At 40.9% G+C, this 26,117-nt stretch overlaps 1 protein-coding gene across 2 annotated transcripts in view; it reads right to left on the reverse strand.

Moving 5' to 3' along the window:
* RARB (retinoic acid receptor beta) overlaps positions 1-26,117 on the reverse strand; it is a 159,952-nt gene that overhangs the window by 79,363 nt on the left and 54,472 nt on the right. For both annotated transcript variants that reach the window (XM_045537873.1, XM_045537878.1), the window contains exon 3: positions 16,163-16,304. In XM_045537873.1, coding sequence (XP_045393829.1) covers positions 16,163-16,304 — 142 coding nt within the window. The remainder of the gene's footprint in view (positions 1-16,162; positions 16,305-26,117) is intronic.

Genomic DNA, 26,117 nt, shown 5'->3' on the forward strand with positions numbered 1-26,117 from the left:
AAATCAAGATGTGGAATGTTCCAACCTCAGAAGGTTCCCATATGCCTCTAATCTTGACTTGGGAGATGGTTTAAAGGATGTATATATTAACATTATATTTATCAAAACTTATTAACCAGTACACTTAAAGTCTATGCCATTAAGATATATCTCAATTAAGGTATAAGGTATATATCTTAATTAAGGTAAGTTATACCTCAATAAAAAGAAAAATGTTCTGAAATATGCAGCTGATTTTTATTTTAAAAGAGAAAATCAAATAGAAATCAAGACAATAACTATAAAGGCAGTATTTGAAGGAGAAAGCTATTAGATTACAAAATCTGAAACAAAATGAGGAGAGTGAACTCTTGTTTGGAGGAAGCCATCTTTATTATTATACTCTCTTTAATTTCGTGCCCATCGCTGTTTTTTTTTTGGGGGGGGAAGCTACAGTCATAATGATTGCCTTACTTTTCCATGTCTTTTTTTTTTTTTCCCAATTTGGAAAACAGAGAAGATTTAACTACATGGAGGGATGTCCTAAGGAAGAGCAACGAAAAATGTCAAGGACATCCTAAATGACGTCTCCCAGTACTCTCTTTATAAGGACCCATGGGAAACATTCATCTCAAACATCAGTATCTAGAAAATTTGTGATTCTTTTGAACAATGAGGCTGTTTTCATCTTGTGAATATCAAGAATCTTGTCACTGACCTCGTCCCCTTTTAGTTTTGACTACCAGAAATACCAGAGCCAAATAAGAGCCCTCTTCTGGCACATAAACTCCAAGGTTTATTTTCCTATTTTCCCTTAAGTCAATTATAACATTTTAAAATCCTTTGGCTGTTTTTTTACAATTGAGATATACTTCGTATGTTATAACATTCACCCTTTTAAAGTATGTTATTTGGTAGTTTTTAATGCATTCACAAAGTCATGAAACCAAGTCCAGAATATTTCATCACCCCAAAAAGGAACCTATTAGCAGTCACTATCCAACTGCTACTCCCTCACAACTCTGAGCAGCTACTACTTTACTGTGTGTTTCTAAGGATTTGCCCCTTCTGGACATTTCCTATAGGTGAATTCACATAATATGGGAGCTTTTGTATCTGGCTTCTTACACTAAGTATAACATTTTCAAGGGTCATCCACGTTGTAACATATTATCAGTGTTTAATTTGTTTTAATGCTTGAATAATATTTCAATGTATTTATATATTTTGTTTATTCATCAATTAATGGACATCTGAGTTGCTTCCACTTTTTGCTGTTATGAATAATGCTGCTATGAACATTTCTGTCAAGTTTCTGTGTAGACAGGTTTTTATTTCTCTTGAGTATATACTTAAGAACAGACTCAATGGGTCATATGGCAACTCTATGTTTAACTCCTTGAGGAACTGCCAGACTCTTTTCCGTAGGGTGTATAACTTATGTCTACACCAGCAGTGTGCGAGGGTTCTACCCTAATATTTGTTATTGCCCATCTTTTTGATGACAGTCATCTGAATGGGTGTGAAGCAGTATTTCATTATGGTTTTGACTTGAATTTCCTTGATGAGTAAACATGTTGGACATCCTTTCATGTGTTTATTGGTTATTTGCACATTTTATTTGATGGGATATCTATTTAAATCCATTGCCCATTTTTAATTGAGTTATTTGTCTTTTTACTATTGAATTAAAATCATTTTTTTTTTTTTTTGAGACAGAGTAGAGTGCCATGGCATCAGCCTAGCTCACAGCAACCTCAAACTCCTGGGCTCAAGCAATCCTCCTGCCTCAGCCTCCTGAGTAGCTGGGACTACAGGCATGTGCCACCATGCCCAGCTAATTTTTCTATATATTTTTAGCTGTCCAGCTAATTTCTTTCTATCTTTAGTAGAGACGGGGTCTCACTCTTGCTCAGGCTGGTCTCGAACTCCTGAGCTCAAACAATCCTTCTGCCTCAGCCTCCCAGAGTGCTAGGATTACAGGCGTGAGCCACCACACTCGACCTTGAATTAAAATCATTTTTAACAATATTTTTATAAGCTCCATTGTATTCTTTGAAGATAGCACTGAAATAAATACATCTATTTATAAAAATGTTTGGAGTTTTCTTATATTCACCTTTTTTGCCAAGGTAACTAACTCCACTAGTTTTGATATTTTAAAAGTGAAATTACATATCCTAAATCAACTTGGATTTGTCATGCCATCAAACCACAAGCTCTGTGTCTTTATGTCTGAAGTTTAGATGCTAGATAAATTGCTCATACTCTCCCTACTGCTACTAGGGAAGAATTTGCCATTTTTACTGCTTTCTATTCTGCTATCAATATATATATATATTAAGTACTTAAAAAAAATAAAAAGGACAAGGAAATGAAGATGGACTTTTGATAAATCCAGAACATTTTCTTTAAATGTATACAATCTCACAAGGAAATTACTCTAATGACTGTAAAAAAAAATTTTTTTTAGGTTGTCTATTCCACCAGCCAAATGCTTGTTATTGTAAACTTCCCTAAACTAGTCTCAATTTGATCACTTACTAATTTCAAGCCCCAGTTGCCTTTAATGAATGAATCAAAATGAAAAGACACCTTGTTATTTGTCTTAATTATAGAAAAAAGAGTCAACTAATTATTAAACTAGAATCCTCATGAGTTCATCAATCACATTTTGATTATATTACATATCAGAGGAATTTACTGCCACTACTGAAATTTAACATTGAAAAATAATAATTCTTACATTATCTTTTCTTAGCTGTTTATTATCTGATGGCTAAAATAATTTTTTAAATATAACAAGCTGTAACTGGATCCATGGGCTACTAATTTGCAGTGCACAGCACCAAAAGGAAAAGCTAGTTAGGTGGGTTGATGCAATTCTGGGTATTAGATAACCATCCTCAGAGAACTCAGAGTAAATCAAGGATCAGAGCCCATCTCTGGTGCTCCTTAGGCATTCAAAGCTACAAGTGAAAAGGGTCTCATATCAGAGGAAAAAGCAAAACGCAGAGACGTCCAAACACCTCCTAAGGAAATTTTAATGTGTTAAAAGGGAGGAAGAATCTTCTTATGAGAGGTATTAACACTTCTCCTTGGTGACAACACAATTTCTCTATGCACAGGAAGGAATGGCCATCCATGGCCTCCCTGCTACTTCCACATTTTAATCTTTTTTCTTTTTGATTGAAGTATGAGATATACACATCGTAATGTGTGTTTATCCCAGATTAAGGTTTAGATTAAGGCACCGCCATGTGCCTCTTTTCACTCAATATCCCCTTTTTGTGTGTAACTACCATTCTCATCTCTGCCACATAGATTAATTTTGCTTGTTTTTAATCTTTAAACAAATAGAATCATACAGAATGTTTCTTCTCTTTTATTCTAAGTTCTTTTACTCAGTATTTGATCTGTGAGTTTATCTATGCTGTTTGTTCTTTTTTGTGTCATACATGTTCTATTACTCGAATACATCACAACTTATTTACACATTCTACCATCAATGGACATATGGGTTTTCCCCTAGGTTTTGGCTATTACCAATAAAGCTACTGTGAACTTTCTTATATGTGTCTTTCGGTGGGTCCATAAACTCATTTCTCTGGAGTAAGTTCCCAGGAGTAGACTTACTGGGTCACACTGGTATGTTAAGCATTAGGAGATATTGCCAAACAGTTTTCCAAACTTTGGCGTGATTTATATTTCTACCAGCCACATAGGAGAGTCCCAGTTGCTTCATATCTCACTAACACTTGCTACTGCCAGTCCTTTAAATATGAGTCATTCTGGTAGAGTAAGCACCATGTTTCAATCTGACAGATACAACTCTATTTTTAAAGAACACAAAGTCCTACAAAAGGCACCACTGGTAAGAACAAAATGGGGCTTTGCACTCTCTAGACCTGGACACCATTATCATCCTGAGGAATCTGGAGGTCATCTCCAGGGTTTGCTCAGCCCCAGGAGCCAGGAGGAAGCTCCTATGTCCCTTCAGAGTAGGGTGGGAGTACATTCTGAGCCTGCATATTTTCAGAGCTCTGAGAGCTCAAAGTCCAAGGGCACCACAGCCAAGTTTCCGTTCAGTTTAAAATTACTCAAGAGCTTTGTCAGGATGCAAAGTGGGAATCCTTCACTCATTACATTTTGCACTTGATTCTCTGCCTGTCCTCATTAAATTCCCTGAGTTGACAGACTTTACTAGAAGCAACTTCCACCTTTTCCTTTGGAGGGGCCATATCATGACTGGCTCCTAAATGGCTCCACTACGAAATGCCAGTGAAATTCCTTAGTTTTATTTTAAGATTTAAACAATGTTGCTGAATCAAAATACTGTTTAGAAGTCAGACCAAGTGATGTTATAACCATCCCCTCCCCCTCAAAACAAAAGCAAAAAAAATGGGGCATCTGCATTTTTCAATATTGATAAAACATTTTTGTCCTAAAATCATTTTTAAAATAAAACAATCAGACATTTTTTAAAAATCATGGAGTTATTTTACGCTGGTAAAATGAACTATTGGAACAATCAAGTGGGTATTTGGGACAAAAACATTCCTTCTCTTGAGGAAATAGGGTGTTTGCTTTCCTTGGTCCCAGTACTAAAAGATGCCTGTCTTCATTAATCTAGTTCATCAGATAATTGCTCAACTCTTTGTTTTCCAGCTGTAAAGGGAGAAGGATGAAAGAAATAACCTGTGATAGTTAATATTTTGTCATGGCAGAGGGAGCAGAGACAGGGTTTAAATGCTCAATACCATTCCAGGAAGAGCAAATTCGAGACTGTACTCTACACATGGATTTATTGAGTGATTTAGGTAGCCACCCTCTAGAGAATTACTGTCACTGGGAGAAGGTACTTAAAGGGCCGTGTTCATCGCCCCAGAACACAGGGACTGCAGGAGAATTTCGGGTTGCTATTTTCACAGAGGCATTTCTTTCCAAACAAAGGGCTCTCTGCCAGCTATTTTAGAAGCACTTGCATATTTATTCAGCCAACTCTCTGTGCTGGGGATTGTCTTTGGGCACTGAGGTTTTATCAATGTCTATTTAAAGTAGAATGAAAAATACCTCAAGATGAAAACATAGAATATTTCCAGTTTAGAATGTGAGAGGCTTCCTTTTTCTTACAGGGTTGATATCTGGTCTCTCCCTCTCTCCTTTCCTCTTTCCTGCTCTGGAATTGCCACCTGTCTCATAATCTTTGTTGTATCTTAGTTTACTTGGTGCTGTTTTCTTTTTTACTGGTACATAAAATAATAGTGCATCTTAAATTATGGATTTAATGAAATATTTGTGTGTGTACACACACACAATTTTCAGAGAAAACAAATCTTCTCTGTTAGGACCTATTTACAAGCTCCATCTGGTTACATCCAACACAGAAAAAACAACGTCAGGACATCATGTCATGAAAAGGGTAACATACTATTATTCATATGGTGCAAAGTAGGAAAGGAAGCAACATGGAAAAGGTAAAAGTGGGCTTACTATATCAATGAGACCTAAAGATTTCTTGAGCTTGTAACTCTAATTCTTGGAAAGATCTGACAAAAGTTCCAGAATCTCCAAGTCCTCAAGTACCCCTTGCTTCCAATCCATTCTGGAAATATCTATCAAGTACAAGGCATCAGGCTCGCAGTTGAGGACCCACATAAGAATCAAACTCTGTTTGTCCTCAAAGCACTCCCAGCCAGTACAGGGAGCTGCTGAGTGGCGGGTTCTCTCTCAACACACACACATACTCAAAACCAAGTTTGACTCTGAAAGTCATCCCAACAGAGGTGCCATTAACATGTCACACTGTGGAGAGGTGAGAGTAACCCACACATGCTCTCTATTAGAAAAATGTGTTGTGTTTGCGTGTGTGCATCTGTGCGTACATGTGTGCGCATGCTCATTTAGGAGGGAGGTGGCTTTAAGGAGGAACAGGGAAGGAGGCAGGGGAAGGGTGTTGCAGGCAGAGAAAACAGCAGGCACACCCTGAGGCTGCTGCATCACATGATAGGACACCCAGTGGTTACTGACGGCTAGTTACATGGCACATTTCGGAGAATGTGACAAGAGATCAGTGCCGGGGCAGGCTGGGGCAGCTGTGCAGGGCTCTCTGATACATTTGGAGTTGATTCTGTAAGTGACGAAAGGGCCATGAATTCCAATATGGGATCATTTGGCTCAGGGCTGAAACTTTGCTTCTGATCCCATCTACCCATCACTTCACTTTGTGGGTGTGGATCTGAGCCCCCAAGGACAAATTTCAAATTTAAGAGTACTTTTTATTTTAGTAAATGGACCACTGGGCCGGAAAGAGCATTAGCTGTTCTGTGCAGTCACTAATGACCACTGATGAACAAATATGCTCTTCTTTGGAGGCCAGGATGCCTCAGGGTCATAGCAGGAAGAACAGGAGCTAACACTTAGCTAAGTACTGTTTTTAGCAACTGACATATGTTAATTTATTTCCTCCTCACAATAGCCACATGAAGTAGGCACTATTCTTCTCTTCCTGTTATAGACAAGTAACCTGAGGCACACACATGTTCAGTGACCTGCCCAAGATCACACAGAGCTAACCAAGCAGGGGGCCGGGGTTTGAATCCAGGCTGCCCCTGGAATCCATGCTTTAAGCTGTAACACTGCCCAGCCACTCTTCAGGAGGTGCAGTACACAGGACAAATTGAGGGTTCCCCATGGTTCTCATGCTCCCTCCATCAGTTCACCTGGACACTTCAAATCCCACTGTGACAGATTCACCTATTTACTATTCACTGAACTTCTGTTTTATCAGGACAGAGCTAAACCCTGAGGATCGAAGAAAAGTGAGACCACACTGCCCACCCTCAAGCTGTGCACCATGCAGGACATAAGGAAGGGCTGGGGGTGGGGTGGGGTGTGCAGAGGCAGGGGAGGGCAGTGAGCTGATGACCAGCAACTAAGGCAAGAGGAGGCTGAGCTCCAGACTCTGTTTCTACTCCTGTTAAGGTACTAGAACACTGGACCCGCCAACATATAAAACCAGTATTTCTCCAACTTCAGTCCTCCCCGTACGGCCTTCATGATCCTGCACATATCCCAGGCCACTATACTCTTTATGATTTCTGACTCAATTAATTTTTTTTTCTTTTTTGCTTAAGCAAAATTTAGAGGAAAATTTGGTATTACTAACGTAAAGGGAAAAGTAGTATTACTTGTCATAAATAGAAAGGTAGGGTAAAAAATAAACAGTTTTCAGGGCAACTGTCTTTTTTTGCAAATAAAGTTTGACTGGAACAAAGCCATGCTCAATTGTGAAGCTCATGCTGCCACAGAGCAGTTGCCACAAACACTGAGTGATCCGCAAAAGCTAAAATATTTACTGTCTGGCCATTTAAGAAAGCGTTTGCAGACCTCTGAAATAAATCCAGTCCTAGCTAGGTATTATTGCCTGTCTTCTGTTAAAAGAGAGACTAGCAAAGGTTTGAGAGGTATTAATTAAGTACATACTGGCATCAAACTAAGACTTTTCTCATTGGCAATGAAAAGACTGATTGAATATTGAAAAGGGTATAACTTTTTCATTATATGATTTGATCACTATCCATGCCAAGTTCATTATTCCCTAAAATTATGCTTCATATCATTACATATAGAGTTTACATTCAGGGAAATACTGCATTATGCAAGTATACATATCAAATCAAATCACACATGTAATGATAGAATATTTGATCTGGAAGCAAGTATGGGTGAAGATCCTGAGAACCTTGTAGCCTTAAATGCGTGCGAGAGCTTCATTGTTAGATTAGCAAAGTGTAGTTGAAAGGATGCTGGGGACTGGAATTAAGACCGCAGGTGTAAGCCAGGTGTGACGTTAGGCCGGTCTCCTACCCTCTTTGAATCTCGGGAAACTGAGAATCAGAATACTTTTCCTGTCCTACCTGCCACATGGGGTGACTTGAAGTCACGGGAGACCGTGCTGGTGGCAAAGCACCTTGTGGCCATTAAGGATCATGGTATCATTGATGTCTTCCCCAGGGCTCCTCTCACGTGGCTGACTGCAAACAGTCTTGCTGAAGAGGCCAGAGGGTGGATTGGATCTGGTTGGGAGAAAGGACATGATGGATCCAGAAAAAAGGCAGGCCACGGAGTCCCAAGTAAAACATGAGGAGAGACGAAGGTGCCAAATGAATGAGGGAAGGATGATGCTGGGCAGGAGGGGAGACTTTGCTTCCACGGCGATCCAGCTTGGGTTCAGTACTACCTGGGAGACCCACTGGCCTCACCTTGAGCTGACTGATGCAAGAAGGGGCCGGGCGTCCTTTCTAACACCCCAGTTCAGTTTTCTCCGTGGAGTTGGGTTCCACGACACTGGGATACTCTCCCATTCTCTGATTACACAAGTCTCGGCATCTCTGGGCAAACGAGCCATCTGCCTCTCCGTTTGCAGTAGCCAAGGAAGGCGGATATTTATTTTAGAAACTACGCTTGCAAGCTTTATTTTTAATGCTGGGATATAATATTTGGGGCTGTACATCTACACTGTGGCGTTATAAACAATTCAAAACAAACAGAGCCTCTAGTCTTCACTTCCCTCCTGAAGTATAATCAAGGCTGTAGTTATAATAAAACACAGCTGTGGCAGCAGCAACAGCAGCACCAAACCGGGTCACTCCCAGAAGAATCTGAGAGAACTGCTGTCATTTGCTTAGTGCTCACTGTGTGCCAAGCACGAGGCTAAATGCACTACCCTCATGAGGTCCAAGCCACACTACAATCCTGCAAGGCTGATGCGACAGCACCCATGCCGTGGGTTAGCTCATTCCACTAGAAGCAAAATTATGCAATGTGCCCAAGCTGAGACAGCTACGTAGCAGTCCCCAGCCTTTTTTGCATCAGGGACCAGTTTCATGGAAGACAACTCTTCCACAGATTGGGGGTGATAGGGTGGGAGGGAGGCGGAGCTCAGGAAGTGATGCTAAGCCCTGTTTTCCTGACAGGCCATGGACCAGACGGGTACCAGGCCACGGCCCAGGGGTTGGGGACCCCAGAGCAAGAGGGTATGGGCAGATTTGAACATAGCTCAGGCTAACGCCAAAGCCCTTTGTTCTTTTCCCTGCTCTGTTCTGTTGTGTAATGGAAATTTCTCATTTTTCTGAGGTGAGAATATACTGAGTGTCCCTTCTCCAGGAGACAGGCAGCGGGGAGAAATGTGTTAGTAAAGCTGAAGGAATTTTAATACTTCCTTTGCAGTCTGAGCGTTAATGGGCTCTGAGTCCCACAGTGGCACTGACATCATTGTGCTGCTGGTGCCCAAACGGAATTTGTGTTTTGTGTGTGTGTGTGTGTTTTTTTTTTTTTTTTTTTACTCTCCCGGACAGATGCAGCAAATATTAACACTTGGCAAGTAGAAAGGTGCAGATTTTTATTTTCCAGCGTCTATGACATTTTTTTATATAAAAATATGAAGTTTCTAACCTTTGGCTTACTTTGGGGGGGGCTCTTTGGGGATTTATGTGCCATGGAGCAAAAGGAGAAGGTGGGGGTTAACGGTAGTCTCCGTTGAGCAGAACAAAATGATCACAATGAACCTTGGAAATGTAGTAACAGGCTGGGATGTAACACGGGAACAAATGAAGAAATAAACTAAAATTAGAAAGACATTAAGTGCCCTGATGATGATTTTTATGTAATTTCCCAAGTACACAGGGCAACCTACAATATGAATTTCCTTGTTATTAAGCCAGTAAAATCCAGCAGTAGAACCAATGAGCACATCAATATAATTTGTGCACCAGCAAAGGTGATTTTAACTGAGGTTAAGTGCCTCTAGTCCAAAAGGTTTGTTTTAATGTAAGTTTAACACTAAAGGGGAAATGAGAGAAACGCAGAACAACAAAATTCTCCCGTAGAAGTATCTAAGCATCCGAACAAAGCACATTCATTCCATCCAATCGACCCATGGGGACGTTCATGTCTAAAGTATAAATCGGAATTTAGAGACTTTATGAAAAGCTGTTTTTAAGCTCAATATGCCCCAAATGAGAAGGTGTCAATGAGTGCTTAGGGACCCTTAAATTCAGAGATTATTCAATTGCTCTATTCTACAAATACACTTATGAAACTGTCATAGGAAAAAAATGCCGTGAAATAAGCATTAAACAGCATTCTCAAACAAAATCAAAGACAGGTTTTGCCCACCACTCGAGGGCATGGGCCACATAAACATAACCTCAAGGAGCAACACAAAGAGGTTCCCTGTGGGTGAATTAATGGCAAGTGATTTTCAGAAAGCAAAGAAGAAACAGAATGGGGGTGGTAGCCACAGTAACTTCCAGAGTGTCTTCGTTACAGATGTGGGGTGGGGGGCACCCAAGCTGGGAGACCAGAGTGCCATGGGAACCTAGCCAAATGTTGGAGGTATCCAGAGTTCACTGTTGTCCCTTCATCATAGCAGCAAGTCATGATTCTGGCCTAATTCTTGTCTTCCATTTTCCTTTTGGCCTCCGGACCCCTGTACCCAGCCTATCCCTGGATCCCCTTCTTTTGCCAGTGAGCAACTTGGTAACCAATGTTTCATGAAGGCGAGGCCCAAACCCCACCACCTGTCCACCTCAGCCTCCCCATCTTAACTGGGCTTTTGCCACACACAGTTACACACGATGCCTGCACAGCTCAACCATTTTCGCTGGCAAAAGCATTAGATACAGGGCTGGGGAACCTGCAGCCTCGGGGCCACATGCGGCCTTCTGGATTCTTGAGTGCAGCCTTTTGACTGAATCCAAATTTTACAGAACAAATCCTTTTAATAATTGGATCTGAGAAGATCTAATATCTTCTAGGGGGAGGGAACAGGGAAGAGGAAGCAGTTTGTGGAAACACTGTTGTCTAAACAGGATTAAAAACATCAATTCTCATGACACGCCTGGGCTGTTAGTCAATATCAATGTTTTTCTTATCCAGGTATAAAACGCAAGCACAAAGAAGTTGAATAACTTGTTCTGGGTCCCCAGGAGACAAGTGAATGATTATGACTTGAATAGACATACACCCAGAATTGTTTTGTGTCTGACAATTTTTCTGAAAGTAAAGCCAGGGAGAAGCTGGGTTTGGCTGTCTTTCTAAACTGGCCACACATTTAAGCACTTGACCACTCGAACTCCACTGAGCAAGGCATCATGCTACGTTCTGGAGCTACAAGGTGAGAAAGACCTGGTGCTTGCCTTCTGGGAGTTTACAGGGAAGCCAGGGAGACTCCTTGTCTGTGTGCAACTTATACATACATAAGTTTGCGGCTCATGGAGGCATGTGCAAAGCACTCTGGGAACAAAGGGGAAGCAGGAATAACTCTGCTTAGAGTGTGGGATGAGGCCTAGGGGAGGCTTCAAAGAGGAAATGACATTTCGATAGGCTCCTGGGGTTCAACTGAAGGAGAGGAAGGTGGAAGCCTTAGAAAAGTAGACATGTAAGGCTCATGGGTCAGTATAGTCCAGTGTGGCTGGAAGCTGGGGTGTCTTGGTGGGAGGTGACCAGGATGAGACCATAGTGGCATCCTTGGCTACTGGGAGCACGGAGGGGCGGGGGGGGGGGCACTTAAAGCAGAAGTTGGCAAACTATGGCCTCTGGGTCAGACCCAGCCCTTCACGTGTTTTGGTAAAGTTTTATTGGAACAGAACCACACCTGTTTGTTTATATATTTTCTACGGCTGCTTCTGTGCTATGATGGCTCAGAGGTGAGTCATGGACAAGGAGATGTTATGGCCCATAAAGCCAAAAATGTTTTCTAAAATTTCAAAACATTTTTTTAACAAGGGCCAGCTCTTTTAAAAAATAGTTTGCTGACCCTGGCTTATAGATGTGAACTATTCATTTGTATTTCTGTAACGGATTCAAATGCATATGGCCAGGCCTTATTCCTATAGTCTCTAAACAGCATCATCATAAATCTTCCCCATCATGCACAATTAGCTGCATATCTTTATCCTAAGTTTGGACATCTCTTTCACAATCCCACATGTTATGCCTTCATTGACTGTTTGCCCTTTTTTATTTCTTATTTTTATTTGAGGGCTTTGCCACATGCTTTCCTTTGCTGACATCGTTACTAGCCTCCCACCTCACCAGCAGAAACTCATCACTCAACTTTGAATCATTTTGCTTTTTTTGGCCTCTTTCTCCACTTCTTCATAAATTTTTGTACCATTTTTAGAATGCTGCTGAAATCGATTTTTTTCACTTACCATTACTACTTTCAAATTCCATGGTCTGACAGATAGCTATTCCTCTGCAAAACGGTTTCCCTAGTTCTATAAAGCCTTTGGAAAATATAAGGTATGTTCACCAGCATTTACGAAACAGAAAAATGAAGAAATAATCATACTGCTCTGGTAGGCCATGTTAAAGGATTTTTTTACTCGTAAATCTCCTTATACATTTGAAATCAAATTTGATCTATAAAAATTAAATTTGCACATGATTTTCCAGGGGGTACATCTCTAATATAGAGCAAGGAGTGTGGTTATTGTTTTATTAACAGGCAATAAAATAAAGTATAAAAACGAAATAGAAGTTTTAAAAGCTGCTTTTTATGGCTTGTATATATTTCAGTTTGAATACAAACTTTATAATCAAACTACCTGGTTCCAAATCCCAGTATCGCTCCTGTGTTACTTTGAGTAAGTTAATTAACCTCTCTGTGACTCAGTTTCCATATCTGCCCCAAAAAGGGTGGGAGGAGGGAGGGAGGGATTATAACTAACCTATCTCATAGGGTTGTTGTAAGGATCAATGGGACAAAGCATTAAAAGTTGTTAGTATAGTACCTGGCACACAGAAAACATCTTGTCCAATTAGCTGTTACTATAATATGACTCTTAGATTTCTTCAGTTTTATCTTTTTTCCCCCTCTCATAGCATGAAGAAGAATGCACAGGGAACAGCACTATGGGACTTAACATATCATGGCAGACATGAGGTTGATTTTTCCTCCTGTCTTTCTGATTCCCATGGAGGAACTCTTCCTCCCATACTCCAGGCCCACATGGTTTGGGTGGAGTCAACTTCAATCCTGGGCTCTAGAGATGAGACATGATCCAGACCTAGCCAATGACAATATTCTATCCCTTAGCCAAAGCAAGGCATTCATAGAGGGGCACGTGACCCAAGTGAGGCGAATAAGAATCTGTCCCTAGGCTTTGATGGAATGATTAGGATCTAACCGTCTCTCCCTTTTTGCCGGGTAGACCATTGGCCTGGAGTCATTGGGGTCATCTTTGTTAGCCAAAGGGGAAAATCTTCTCAAGAAAGAAGCCGACACAGCAGAAGTCAGCTATGACAGATGAAGAGAAACAATGCCCTGATGTTCTCGGATCCTGCCTTGTCACTCTGGACTTTTCAGTTACATGCGCCGATTTTTTTAGCTTAAGCCAGTTTGAGCTGGGTTTTCTGTCACTTGCACTGAAAACGTTCTGGCACGGGCTAACGTACTAACATGTCCTATGACCAGAATTGAATGTGAATCGTGCTAATCCTGTCATTGCAGGGCAGGCGAGGAGAGGTGGCAGACTTGAACTGCAGTCTCGGTTCTGTCTTTAGCCAGGTGGGGATAGCTGGGCCAATCGTTTCATCTTTCTGGGTCTTAGTGTACTTGTATGACAAATGAGAGAGGTGAGTGAAAATCAATCTCTATGATCCCTTTTCAGTTCTAACATTCTCCGAGTATCTATTATTCTTGGGTTTGTTCCAGTTGCATATACTGTGGTATAATTGGTTACTGATTCTCATATTTGCCTGCTTCCTTCTGTTTCAACTTTAAAAATATCCTATCAGACTCTCAATCCCTATACTCCAAGTGTTTATTTCTTCCCCTTCAATTTTCTTCGAAGAAAAATATATTTATTTTTGTGTACTTGGACATAACGACCCCATTTTCTTTCCATTTCTATATTTTTAAATCTAATTAAGGTGATAAGTTCCTTGAGGGCTGAAGCTAGAGTTTTCCTGTGGGTGTAAACATTATTTTTTTTAATTGCCAACCAAGCTGCCAGTTTTTACAGAGCAGCAGGATATGGGTTTTAAGTAATGTAAGCAGGAAATGGGTCTCCAGCCCACACAAAATAATGCAAAAGTACTGATTTTCCCCAAGTCCACATCTGGCTTACTCATTTATAATTCCAGCCTGCACTAGACTTCTCCTACAGAAATGCAGCATGACGTCCATGTCTACAGAACACCGGACCAAGGATGGAGCATTAGGTGATCAACGTGTGAGTCTCACACATGTAATAATCGGGCTGTTTTAGGTCATCATGCTTTTCTCCTCAGTGGTAGGATTTGGGGCCTGAGCTAATTAAATATTAGCTCCGTTTCTCCACACTGATTGATTTTAAGTTATTTAATAGCTCTAACGTTTGGAGAGATCAAAGGAAACTGGATGAAATGTGGTCAAGTAACCCATCATCTGCAGAGAGAGCGGCCCAGAGGAAAAAGACACTTCCAAAAGGGATGGCACATGCAGGAGGCTTTCCTGTCTGATGATCCGGTCCCTTCTTATTCATGAGGATTCTAAATATGAATAGGACCCTAAGTCCAGAGGCTTCAGTGGCTACTTCTGGACAAATATAACAAAATGACCCGGAGGCAGTAGCTTCCCAGAGTTGGCTGGTTTAGCAATTTAATGATGCCACTAAGGGGCTGACTGCTATTTTTCTAGCCACAGTGCCTGCTTTGTCCTATCGCTGACTCCCTGGGGGGTTTGGAGGATAGCTACCCCGGGTGCTTCTGGCTACTTACTTCCTTGTTCACATACATTGGAGGGGAGGGTACTCCTGTTCCAATATTCGACACTTGAGTCTTGACGATTTCCCTCTCAGTGGAGCAGCCTGGGTTACATGCTGACGCAATGAACCATGACTGTGGCCGGAACATGGAATATACTGATTGGCTTGAGTCAACTGCGCTGATCCTAACCCTGAAGTTTTCCCTGAAGTGTAGAAACTTCAAAAGGTATAAAAGCAAACTGAAATCTGAGTACAGTTAGGAAAGGTAGCCGGATGGGGTACCAGGGAACACCTGTTACAATCCCTGAGCAGCAGCTCCCAGTAGAGGGCCAGTGTCTCGGCTGAGCAGCCGCAGAGCAACCCTGCTGCTTGGCTATAGGGGTTTTCCCTCTTCAGTCTTCTTCCCAGGGCCACATCTCCCAGTTCCAAAATCCAAGAGCCCTTGATTCATAACATAATCCTTCCAACCCCATTGTAGGATCATGGGCAGGGTACCTGGCTCTTTGTCTCGTGCTCTTGGAGAGCAGTAGTCATGTCTCAGGCATCTCTAGGGTCCTTGTACAGCACTGGGCCTTCCCCAAATCCCCCAGTGATGAGTAAATGAAAAATCAGCGATCCCACAGGTTCTTCCCCTGGCACACAACCCTGTCTTCCCCGGGCCTGCTCGCTCCAAGCCATTCTCCCATCACTTTCTTATTCCCTACATTTGAATGCATCAAAGAGAAAATATATAATAAATAGTAAAATTGTTGGTAGTGTATATATTCTGTGTATACTAAAGCACATATATTCCAAACCCTCATTATCAGATATTTATGGCCCACTAGTCAATTTTTAATTTACTAAAATATAATCTTTTGCATTAAGAAAATATATTATTGTTGGGAAGGAGATGGCTTGGAGGAGAAAAGCTAAGTCAAGTATGGAAAAATGCCAGTGCCTTCAATTTCAAAATGTTTCTTCCCCACCTAAAGTTATACAATCCTTCCCCTTCTGAAAAAGGGCAAATTATTACTACTGGTAATATTCATGCCTCTCATCTCATTTTATCCTCACCAATAGAAGCAAAGATCCTTATGCCCATGGTCAAGATGGGGAAATGGAGTCACTAATACCTGAGTGCTTTGCTTGAGTTACAGCTCCGGCATACACAGTGAGTGAGTAACTGCTCTGGAATACAAATCTGCCATCCACAACACCCAACTCCTGCCTTTTCACCAACTGCCACTCAATTTTTATCTGAAAATCTCCACAGTTATTCCATTTTTATGTCATCTCTGTTTACACCTACTGTTGGCAAGATATCATTAGTGTCAAGTCTGAATTCCACACACTGATGTCCTCCATGATTTGATTTTGGAAGCTGAACAAATCATATTTAGAGATAAGGCAAACAGGGAAAACTTTTTTTTTGAGCCTCCACTTACATTCTTTGGACATTCCCACTTCAAAGCACTTCTGCAGTCGACAGTACTGGCATCGATTCCTGGTGACTTTATTAATAACACAGTTCTTATCTCGGTGACAAGTGTAAATCATATTCTTCTGAATACTTCTGCGGAAAAACCCCTGCAAGCAAGCGAGATGAGAGAACTAAATAAATCAACGGAGCTTCATGAGAAATCAAAGCCAACCTTATCAATGCACTGATTGCTCTTTTTGAGTAATGAAGTGATAGCAGCAGCAAAGCTAACTTATTTAAATCTTAAAATCCTTGTGAAATATCAATAGTTCTCCCTTTGTTGCAAACCCAAAGGCCCCTTTTAATCAAAACTAGACGTGACCATTAATATGTAGCCAAAGGAAAGTTAATTCCAAGTTGATTCACTTGGAAAACATCAGACAGAGTTGGGACCCTTCCAAACAGGCTCAGCTTCATAACTGGCTCCCTTGCCGGCCAGAGCAATTTCAGGTGGGCCCATTATCAAGAAAGCCAATACGTCAGGCATTACATTCGCAGAAGAAATGATTTGCTTCATATAAGAATTAGGTCTTTTTCGAAGGAGTCTTCTCTGAGTTCTTTTACATTTTTAGTTCCTGTCACTTAAAATATTTAATTTATGAAGTGTTTACAAAAAAGTTATCCAATATTGGAAACAAGGCAGAAATGACTATCTGCCCATTTAATGGCATAGAGCTGCACTGACTATCCAATACGGTAGCCACGTGTGGCTGTTTAAATAAAAAAAGAATGAAAATTAAATAAAATTAAAAATTAAGTTTCCCAGTTGCATTAGCCACATTTCAAATGCTCAGTAGCCACACCTGGCCAGTGGCTACCATATTGGACAGCACATATATAGAATATTTTCATTATTCCAGAAAGTTCTGTCAGGCAATATTACACTGCAGGATAGACTGAAAAGCCCGTCAAGAGTCATCTAACACTCTTGAAAAATGTAACTTGGTTTGACTTACTATTTACTATTGATTGGACCCAGACTCTGTACACACTGTAGAAGACTGGTAAATTACACAGAATTTTTGTCTTGTATAGGTGAAAAGGGTTTCTGCCCAGATGAATTATAATGCCAAAGATTACTGTTTTATTGCATCATGGGACATTAACCATTTTACATCTAACTTTGCAATTTTATTCCAGCATTCCTTTTCCCTTCCTACCTACCTACCTAGATATTATTCTCATATTGTCTTTTGAACCAGCTTTGTCATCCTACTGCTCCCCTCATTAACGAGTTAAATAAATCTTTGACATGCGTTTACTGAATATTTCAATGAGGTTTTTAAAAACTTTTTGACAATTATATTTTGACTAAAGAAGCAAGTTATCCTGACTTTTGTGGAATACTAGTGAAATAAGGCAGACCCGGGCCTCCAGGAGCAAGGGTCCCTGACCTCTTTGCCCTCCTCTTTCCTACCACACAGCTTTGCAGGCAACAAACTATTGAGTGAAGCTTGTTGAATACACAGATGAATGAATAGTGAGTGGTGAAGGGTATACCTGCTGCCTTTTCTCTCTTCTATTCATAATTGCCAATCAAAAACCTCTATGTTGCTATGAGTATTAAAAACAAGGAGCTTTACCCTGTCAGTTGTGATGTGACTTATACCCGCACTAGAAACAATTCTCTTGAATGTAAGAAAAACACCACTAAATGTGCTGAACAGAAAATAAGACTCACCATCTGAGTTCAACTTCCCCTGCAGTACATTAACACTGCAGGAGCCAGAACTGAAAACATTCTAAGCTAAAGCACATTAGCAAAGAAAGCTCATGTAATGCACATTGTTTAGGATATTTACATGGGCACCCCAGGATTTTAATGTCTAAATAAACATATTTTTACTGGCATGGTTCAACTGTAAGCGCCTGGAAATCTTGTTTAAGGTTGCAACTCCTGTCACATATCCTAGACACACACATTTTCCAAGGAAACACGGTTTATTTTTGTACCTCTGGAGCTACAAATATGCTCAGAATCTAAAATAACAGGTTACAAATACACTGAAACCCTCACAGAATCTGTGCAGAGTGGTCACCTCAAAACATATCTTTCCCTGCAAAAAATACCTACAGGCTACTTTTGGCTGCCAGATGTACAAACTCAGTTTACAGAAACCTCCATTGCTCTTCTGCCAAGAAACACTGACACGATGGAAGATACAGTCTTCTCCACACGTGTGAAGAAAATGAGGTATGGGCAAAGGTGATCTCCTCCATTTATTAAAAACCAAATATTCAGTTCAGCAAATTCTTCATGAGTAACCACAGAGGAGAGAAAAACAATCTCATGATGCTCAAAGGAAAGAAGAAGAGGGAATTAAAGAACTTTATATGTCACTAATTACCCAGTCAGTGTGGTTCAGTAACAATGATGGCAGAAACTCAATAGGACTTCTTGGTTTTCCAAATCAGATTTTTGGCTGGATTTCAGGAGAAGGTCTAAGTTTCAGTAAATCATTTCCACCATGGAAGAATACTTGCTGACTAAAATATATGCTGGGAGGTATTTTTATACATGGGTTGGGTAAACAGAAATGCCCTCTGAGCCAAAGAGAGGTTTGCATCATACAAATCCTACTTCTCCTTGGTGGATATTAAGAATTGCTACATAAACCTTGCTCCCTTGTAGACCACTGCTTTGAGGACTGTGTGTGTGTGTGTGTGTGTGTGTGTGTGTGTGTCTGTGTGTCTGTGTGTTTTCAGGGGGAACATATCCCTATACCATCCAAATTTTACTTAGTTAATATTTTAACTTAAGTTGACTCCTCCCTTTATTTTTAACACTATTTAAAATGGAAACCTTTAATCTCTGGCTTCATTGGAAAACCAGCAACAACTTTCAATATTAGAAGGCACTCATAAAATAAACCAGATAATACAAAAATCAGAGGTCATTTAAGTCTCACTGGATACTGGGTCTGCTGAAGGCTTGCAGCTCCAGGTCTCCTCCCTTCATTGCTGAAAAGGGAGCTGAACACGTGGTAGAGACATATCAGCACTGACTCAAGACTTTCTCTTTCAGGAATTCAGAGAAAATAAACAAGTTTCTCACTATGATTCAATGTGATTTAAAGCCATGGATCTGTCCCACCTAAAAGTAGTTGCCTCATGCTTTGGGAAGCAAAACTGTAACCCAAAACTTGTCACATGTAAAAATAGGCTTAAGAAGTACTAAGTTCGAGCAGGATAATTCTTGAAGCGATGGATTGGTAGACATGCCACGGATAATTCTTAAAGACAAAGGATGGGAAGACACATCTGGAGGAGGAACGACTGAAAAGCTGAGCATGTAAACAGGATGAATTTAGTCCCACCTGGAGGAGCTGCCTGAGAGGCGGGAGGAGGTAGGACACAGGAGAGAAAGAAGGCTGGACCGGGAGTTGAGCCCCTGGGCTGCAACCTCCTCATTGCTGCTGTGAAGCCTTGAGTGAGTCACAACCCTGTGCGGCTAAACTCTCTCCTCTCCTAAATGAGGGCTGTGTAATTTGTTTATAAGGTCCTTTCCAGTTGTTAGTTTCTGGGATTCCAAGTGCATCACCACACCAGGGAATGATGAGTTGAGATGGCTTGAGAGTGAGACTGAGGGGGTTTCTGTGGGCAAAGAAAATGGCCAAGGAAGAGGTGGTGTTTGAAAACTAAGGAAAGAGAGATGCCCACTTGCATGGGTAAGAATGGCATTTTCTTGAGAACAGCATGGAGCTTAAAAGATACCAACAAGAGGGCTTTCAGATGGTGTTTACATTTATCTCAGAACTGAGGGATCACAACATCTCTGTGCAGGACCTGATCCAGTATCTGTGCTGGACTAAAGTTGGAGCCCTTTAATACTGTCCAAGAGCTTAGGGCTAGAAGTCTTAAGACCTGGTTTTCTGATACCAAGTCTAGAGCTGCCAACACCACAATTTCACACTTTCATTTTCTGGGAACTTCCTTCTCTCAGTAAACCCAGGAAACTTCTGTGAGGTCACCTCAGCGAGGAAGCCTTCTCTGACTGATCTAAGCACATACAAATGCTTCCTCCCCTTGGCAACCTTGGTATTTTGCTTTTCTTTCCATTTTACACCTATTTAAGGATGATATTTAAAATCTGCTTCAGAGGTTACACGGGTGACACAGGGTAATGCCAGTCTGTACCCAGTGGTCACAGCCTCAGGGATCCTAATGGGCATTGTGCCTTTCTCCATTAGGGTGTCACAGTGCCACCAAGAATGCCATCCTTCTCACTGGTATGCATGCCCCCCTGACAGAGGACAAGGAGACGCATGAAGGCTGGCTGGCAGGAACCAGAGATAAGTTGGTGGGCCTGAGGTGGCCCCCAGGCAGTGTTTAATACGGATTTTCTGGAGCCAAGACAGTGTACTTAGATGGGGAGGAGGGAAGACTCAAGGAAAAGGCTAGTCAGCAACTGGTAGGAAAGTATTTCAATTTTTCAACATAAAATTGTATTGGTAAATACCAGATGATAACCCAGGACTGGGACAGAACCCGACACATGGTAGATACGCAAATAAATAATTGTTGACTGACTGAATGAATGATGAAGTCCTGCTATAACAAGAGCCAGAATAATAGGCTTGGATTTATTATGCCTTAGTTCCTCAAAATATTTCTTATTGTTAAACATATTCCTTGAGGGTGGTATTATCTACACTTAGGAAACTGAACAACCAGATTTCTCTGAAGTTAGTAGAAGACCCACCAATTTGAGTTATAATCAGGTTAGTCAGTCAAGACTTTCGTTGGTTAGCCATGACTTGTGCAGGTTAACGATGACTTTTGTTGTTACTCATAGCTTCTGTTGGCTAATCAAGACTTTTGCTAATTAATCTTAACTTCTGTTGGTTAAACATGACCCTTGTTGCTTAGTCATGACTTCTGTTGGTTAGTTATGACTTTTGTTGCTTAATCATGACTTTTGTTGGTTAATTATGACTTTTGTTGCTAGATCAGTACTTGATTAACCATAACTTCTGTTGTTTGTGATAGTCAAAGGCAGTAACACAATTAACACTAATTACCTAGATCAAGATAGATCTGTATTACAAAATGAGTCAAGTATTTTCTAACCATGGATCTTTCAACATTTCTTACTTCATGTTCTTCTACTCTTGGTATCAAAGAACTGGGGTCCAACCAGAAAGAAAAAAAGAAACACTCTTATGGTAAAGAAGGCCATATATATATGAGAGCCAACTGGTTCATGTATTAGCAATAATCCTGGAATGCCTGTATCTTACTCAGATTATTTTTCTCTTCCCTGAGGGTATGAAGTACCATTGCTGTAAATCATCTATTATTTACTGTGTCAAAACAAGTCTAAGTCAAAAGAAAACTATCTCTTTTACACCTAAATATCCTTCTGTACCTAAATATGCAAAATTCATGGACTAGTCTTAAATCCCAAATCTATAAAGGATAAGGAGAAAAGTGGTTCATCTCCTTCCCTTCTTTGTATTTATTAACAGATATGGGATTAGGTTGGGCCATCTTCCCTCTTCTAATGCTCTCAAATTGTTGCCCAAGATTTTTTTTTCCCATACACAAAGTGTTTCACCTTCTAGGTTTCAAATGTTATCACATAAAAGAATCTCCACCATCTCCCACAGAGAATGATTTTTTTTTTTTTTTGGTTTAGATACTGGTCTAGAGATTAAGAATTAGGCTTTAGTTCAGGCACACGGGGATTTGAACTCTGACTCTACCACTCACTATCTGTATCATCCTGAGTGAGTTAGGCTAAGCTTCAATTTCCTCATCTGTAAAAAAGGGACTACAAAGTACCTACGTCACGGGGGAACTGTGTGTATCCAATGGCTGAATGCATGCAAAGTATGAGCACAACACCTGGCTCATAGCAAGTGCCCAATGAATGGTAACTACTGTTACTGACAAAACCTCCTTCTCAAAGCTTTCTTTTGGACAATTTCCTATATACATTCTGTGTTTAAAATGAAGATCCCAAATAGGATAGGACAGTATTCTGAATCTCTAAACAATATAGGCTCTTACAGGGGCAAGGACAACCTCATGACTCCAAGGCCATCTCTATATTTACTTATTCACTTATGGATTCATTCACTCAAGGCCAATTATTCAGAATAGATATGGGTAGCTCTCTTGAGGCACACAAAGATGTATAAGGCGTGGTACCTGTTCTTTCTCAATCTACGATAAATGATGAGACAAGTGAACACTATGTAAGACATGCTACCAAGCAGTGTGATAAGAACTTTAATGGAAGCAAAAAGTGAAAAAGTGCCCAGTATAGTGCCTGGCACACATACAGTATTTATTGAGCAACTGAAGACCACAAGAATTCAAAGAAGTTAGAAGGGCACTTGATCCCAGCTCTCACGAAGGGGTAGGGTTTGAATGGCAAGCTTTCCCTCAAGAGGACTATTGTGGGTAAGCAACAGAGGTCAGGGGTAAGGCAGCCAGTGGTCCAGGTCAACAGAGATGGGAATGATGCGGTGTGTGTGTGTGTGTGTGTGTGTGTGTGTGTGTGTGTAAAGCACAGCTGGAAGAGGGGGTTGCTGTTCAGGCTGCTGCGGATCTTGAAGGCCATGCTAAGCATTTACCAGGGAGACACTGCACTCTTCTGTGCAGGACAAGGCTAGGGCCAGAATTATATTCTGCCAAGACTGTTCAGGAAGCTGTGAATCATTGACTTCATCACACATTTATTTAACACATACTAAAGTAGATATTGAACTGCAGGTATCTACACAGATATCTAATACCCCGAGGCTGCCCTTGGGTCTGGGTAGGAATGCAGCCCAAAATCCTTGCTTTCTGAAATAACAGTGCAATCAGCTGACTCATATTTAATTGTACAGTTGCTTGTGAGAATTCATACTGTGGTGTTTTGAATGGAGGTTGTTTTTTAGCCTTACAGCCATTTACATCGGTTTAACATGTGTGGAATGTGTCAAGACTGTTTGCAGAAAGGCACCATGTAAAAACTTTTTTCCTTTTTTAAAAAAGGAAACTTGGCACCATATTTAGTCATAAAAAACATCGGGTCAGGGGAGATCCACCTGGAAAGTGGCGTGGGAAGCACATCTATGTGAACTGGGCAACTGCAGAGGTAATTTCTAGCCCATGCAAAGTTCAAAAGGGTAATTTCTCCTTGCAGAGCAGGGGGGCGGTGGGGGGGGGGGAAGAAAGTGAGAAGCGTTAGTCATTTTTTCCTCAGCCATTAAAAGGAAAAGATTCTAACCTCATCTCAATCAAAACATAACCAGGTAACCACCCCAGATAGTCATTCACCCATCCCGTCAGGCTGAGCACTGTGTAGCGTGACCGCAGGCCAGCGCAGAGCTGCCAAGAATTCCCATTTCCAGCCAGAAGCAAAGATGCTGCCAGTAGGAGGTGAGTGCGGAATAATCCCATCACAGCTACTCTGGGAAAACATGGTTTTTTTGACCAGGAAACACGTTGCCTTAAACAAACAAAAAACACCCTCTGGAGTGAGTGGAAGTCTATGCGTGACAACGTCTAAAAAGTTATTAATAGCAAAATTTGGGGGAAGAAAGAGAAAAGTGGAGACCTTTTCACCCCACTGAAAGACAATGGGTGAGAGGGAGGGAGAAAGTAGAAAAACAGGCTACTATTTTGATGACAGAGAGTTTCCTTCTGAGCAGGGAGGGTGGGCACGAATGTCATGCAAAGAACATTGAGCAAGTCAAGTTAGGGAAGGGACCGAACTCTGAGCCACAAAAAAGAAAACAATGCAAAATTCAGACTCCAAGCCAGAAAGCTGAGTTGTCCCAAGGGGTAAAGGTTCAGCATTGTTTATTTTTGTTAAAAAAAAAAAAAAGTAAATAAATCCCCACCGGGACATGGTCTCAGTGCGGGGGATTTGGTGAAGATGAGTGAACAATGAATGACCACAATGAAGAGTGCAATGCTCTGATTGTTAGTAGCCACGGCTTCTATAAGCTCCAGCTCCATAAGCATCTCTTGCCTGCTGCCTTGGAAGGTGTCTCTTCTGGCCCTTCACTTGCAGCCTGACCAGGTATTTTAAGCCTAACTGTCTCCCTTCAACTCTTTTGGTCCAGAAGCTTCCTTATTCTTGCCCATGTTAGAAAGGCAAGTCTGCATTTTGAAAGATGCCTAGAAAGATGGCTCTAAAGAAGGCAGTGATTACAGATTTAGCAAAAACATCATCTTTGTGCAAACTAATCTTTCTAGAAGAGTATGATTACATTTTCCTTGACTTTGTCAGGAGAACCCCTGAGAGCTCAACCCCTGTTAGACCCAGAGGCCACAGCTCTCAATTCTTCTAATCCCCAATTAATTAAAACTCCCTGGAAATACCAGTGAAAAGGTGGTCCATCCTCTTAAGTGAAAGCCTGAACTCACATCACCAGAGATCAAGGTATAAACTTCCAAAGTCTGTCATGTCCCTGGAAGGGCACAGAGCCAACATATTCAGCTCACAACGTTCTTTATATTAGAGGAACATGATGCAGGGAAGAAATAATTCTAGGTCACATAAACTGGAAACCAACAGTAAGGAGAGATTACTTGGGAAAATATATTTTAATTTAGGTGGAAAAATGTCTTTTTGTATTCCAAACATGACCTTGGATAAAATAATTTTTTAAAAAATGATCAGGTATCATATAGGTCTGATTATCATAACCCCCTTCTAATTGGTAGCCAGCAAATCCAGCAGGTTTTGTGGCAAATCATCTCAAAACAAAATTTTTGGGGAGAGAGTTTCATAATGCAAGTCAACACTGCTGGTTAAACTGGCTGTTTTCAAAGGTGAAGAGGTTTGTTCTGGGCAGGGCGGGCTTCACAGGCATGTTTCTGTGCGGTTCCACAAGGCCCTGCATTTATAAGAGCCCCACACTTGGTTTATTGCTCTGCTGTCACTGTCTTGAAATTCTAAATAACTTTTGAACAAGAGACAAGCATTTTAATTTTGCATAGGGTCCTGTAAATTATGTAGCCAGTGCTGGCTCTAGAATATGATCTACAGCAAATGTGTTCAACCTTTTCCTTCATGAAGATGTGGAAGTCTTGTATAGTCCTCTCTTCTCCTCGGGTTGACCCTAAAGCTAGTTTCAAGACTGTAGATAAGACAGAATTAAGTAGTCCACCTCATTCACACTTATTCCCCCAGGGTTCCCTGGGGATGCTTCTGAGAAATTGCACTATCTCAACAAGAGCCAGAAAGAAAAACCTTTCAGGAGGTATTCTGTGTTTTACTACTGGGCTTTATTTCCCACATGGATAAGGGACTCTGAGGGGGCAGTGGGAGTGGGAAGAGTGAGGAGAACACATAGAACATCTTTGGAACTGAATAAAATTTTCTCCCAAATAGCACATATATCTAGGCACAATTTCAAGGGGATCCCCCAAAGCTCATTCATAGACCTCCTAGGTATCTCTGACCGCCCCCTGGGAACCACCGAAATAAAGGGTGAATTAAAAACAAAGTAAAGAAGGTAAAGAAAATGAGGTTGAGTAATTGGTTATCCAAAGAATTTTTGTGCAGCAGGTTAAGTATTATAAATATGACATCTTGGGGACTACTTCACCTCTTGTCAAGACTTTGAATTTAAATAAGATGTGGTAGGAAGAAAAACTATATAACTGGAAAAAAACATCCTCTAAAATGGAAGATTTCACTGGGCTCCACATGCTTTCTTTAAATCTGGTCTTGAGAATTTACTTTAAACCAACTAAAGACATCTGTTTTCTAAATTACTTGGGTCAATTATTTTGTGCCCTTCCTCAGTGAAACCCATAGTTACCGATTTATTATCAGGATTACTCTAAATATAACAGGGCAAGAAGCCAATGAATTTTAAGTTTTTAAATACTCAATTATTTTACTGAGAAAATGCACCAAAATAGCTCCTCAGCTACAGCCCAGGAGTTAGCAGACCCCAGCTGCTTTGCAC

This window comes from Lemur catta, chromosome 1 (genome assembly GCF_020740605.2).
Source record: "Lemur catta isolate mLemCat1 chromosome 1, mLemCat1.pri, whole genome shotgun sequence".
In the NCBI taxonomy this organism is placed as follows: domain Eukaryota; kingdom Metazoa; phylum Chordata; class Mammalia; order Primates; family Lemuridae; genus Lemur; species Lemur catta.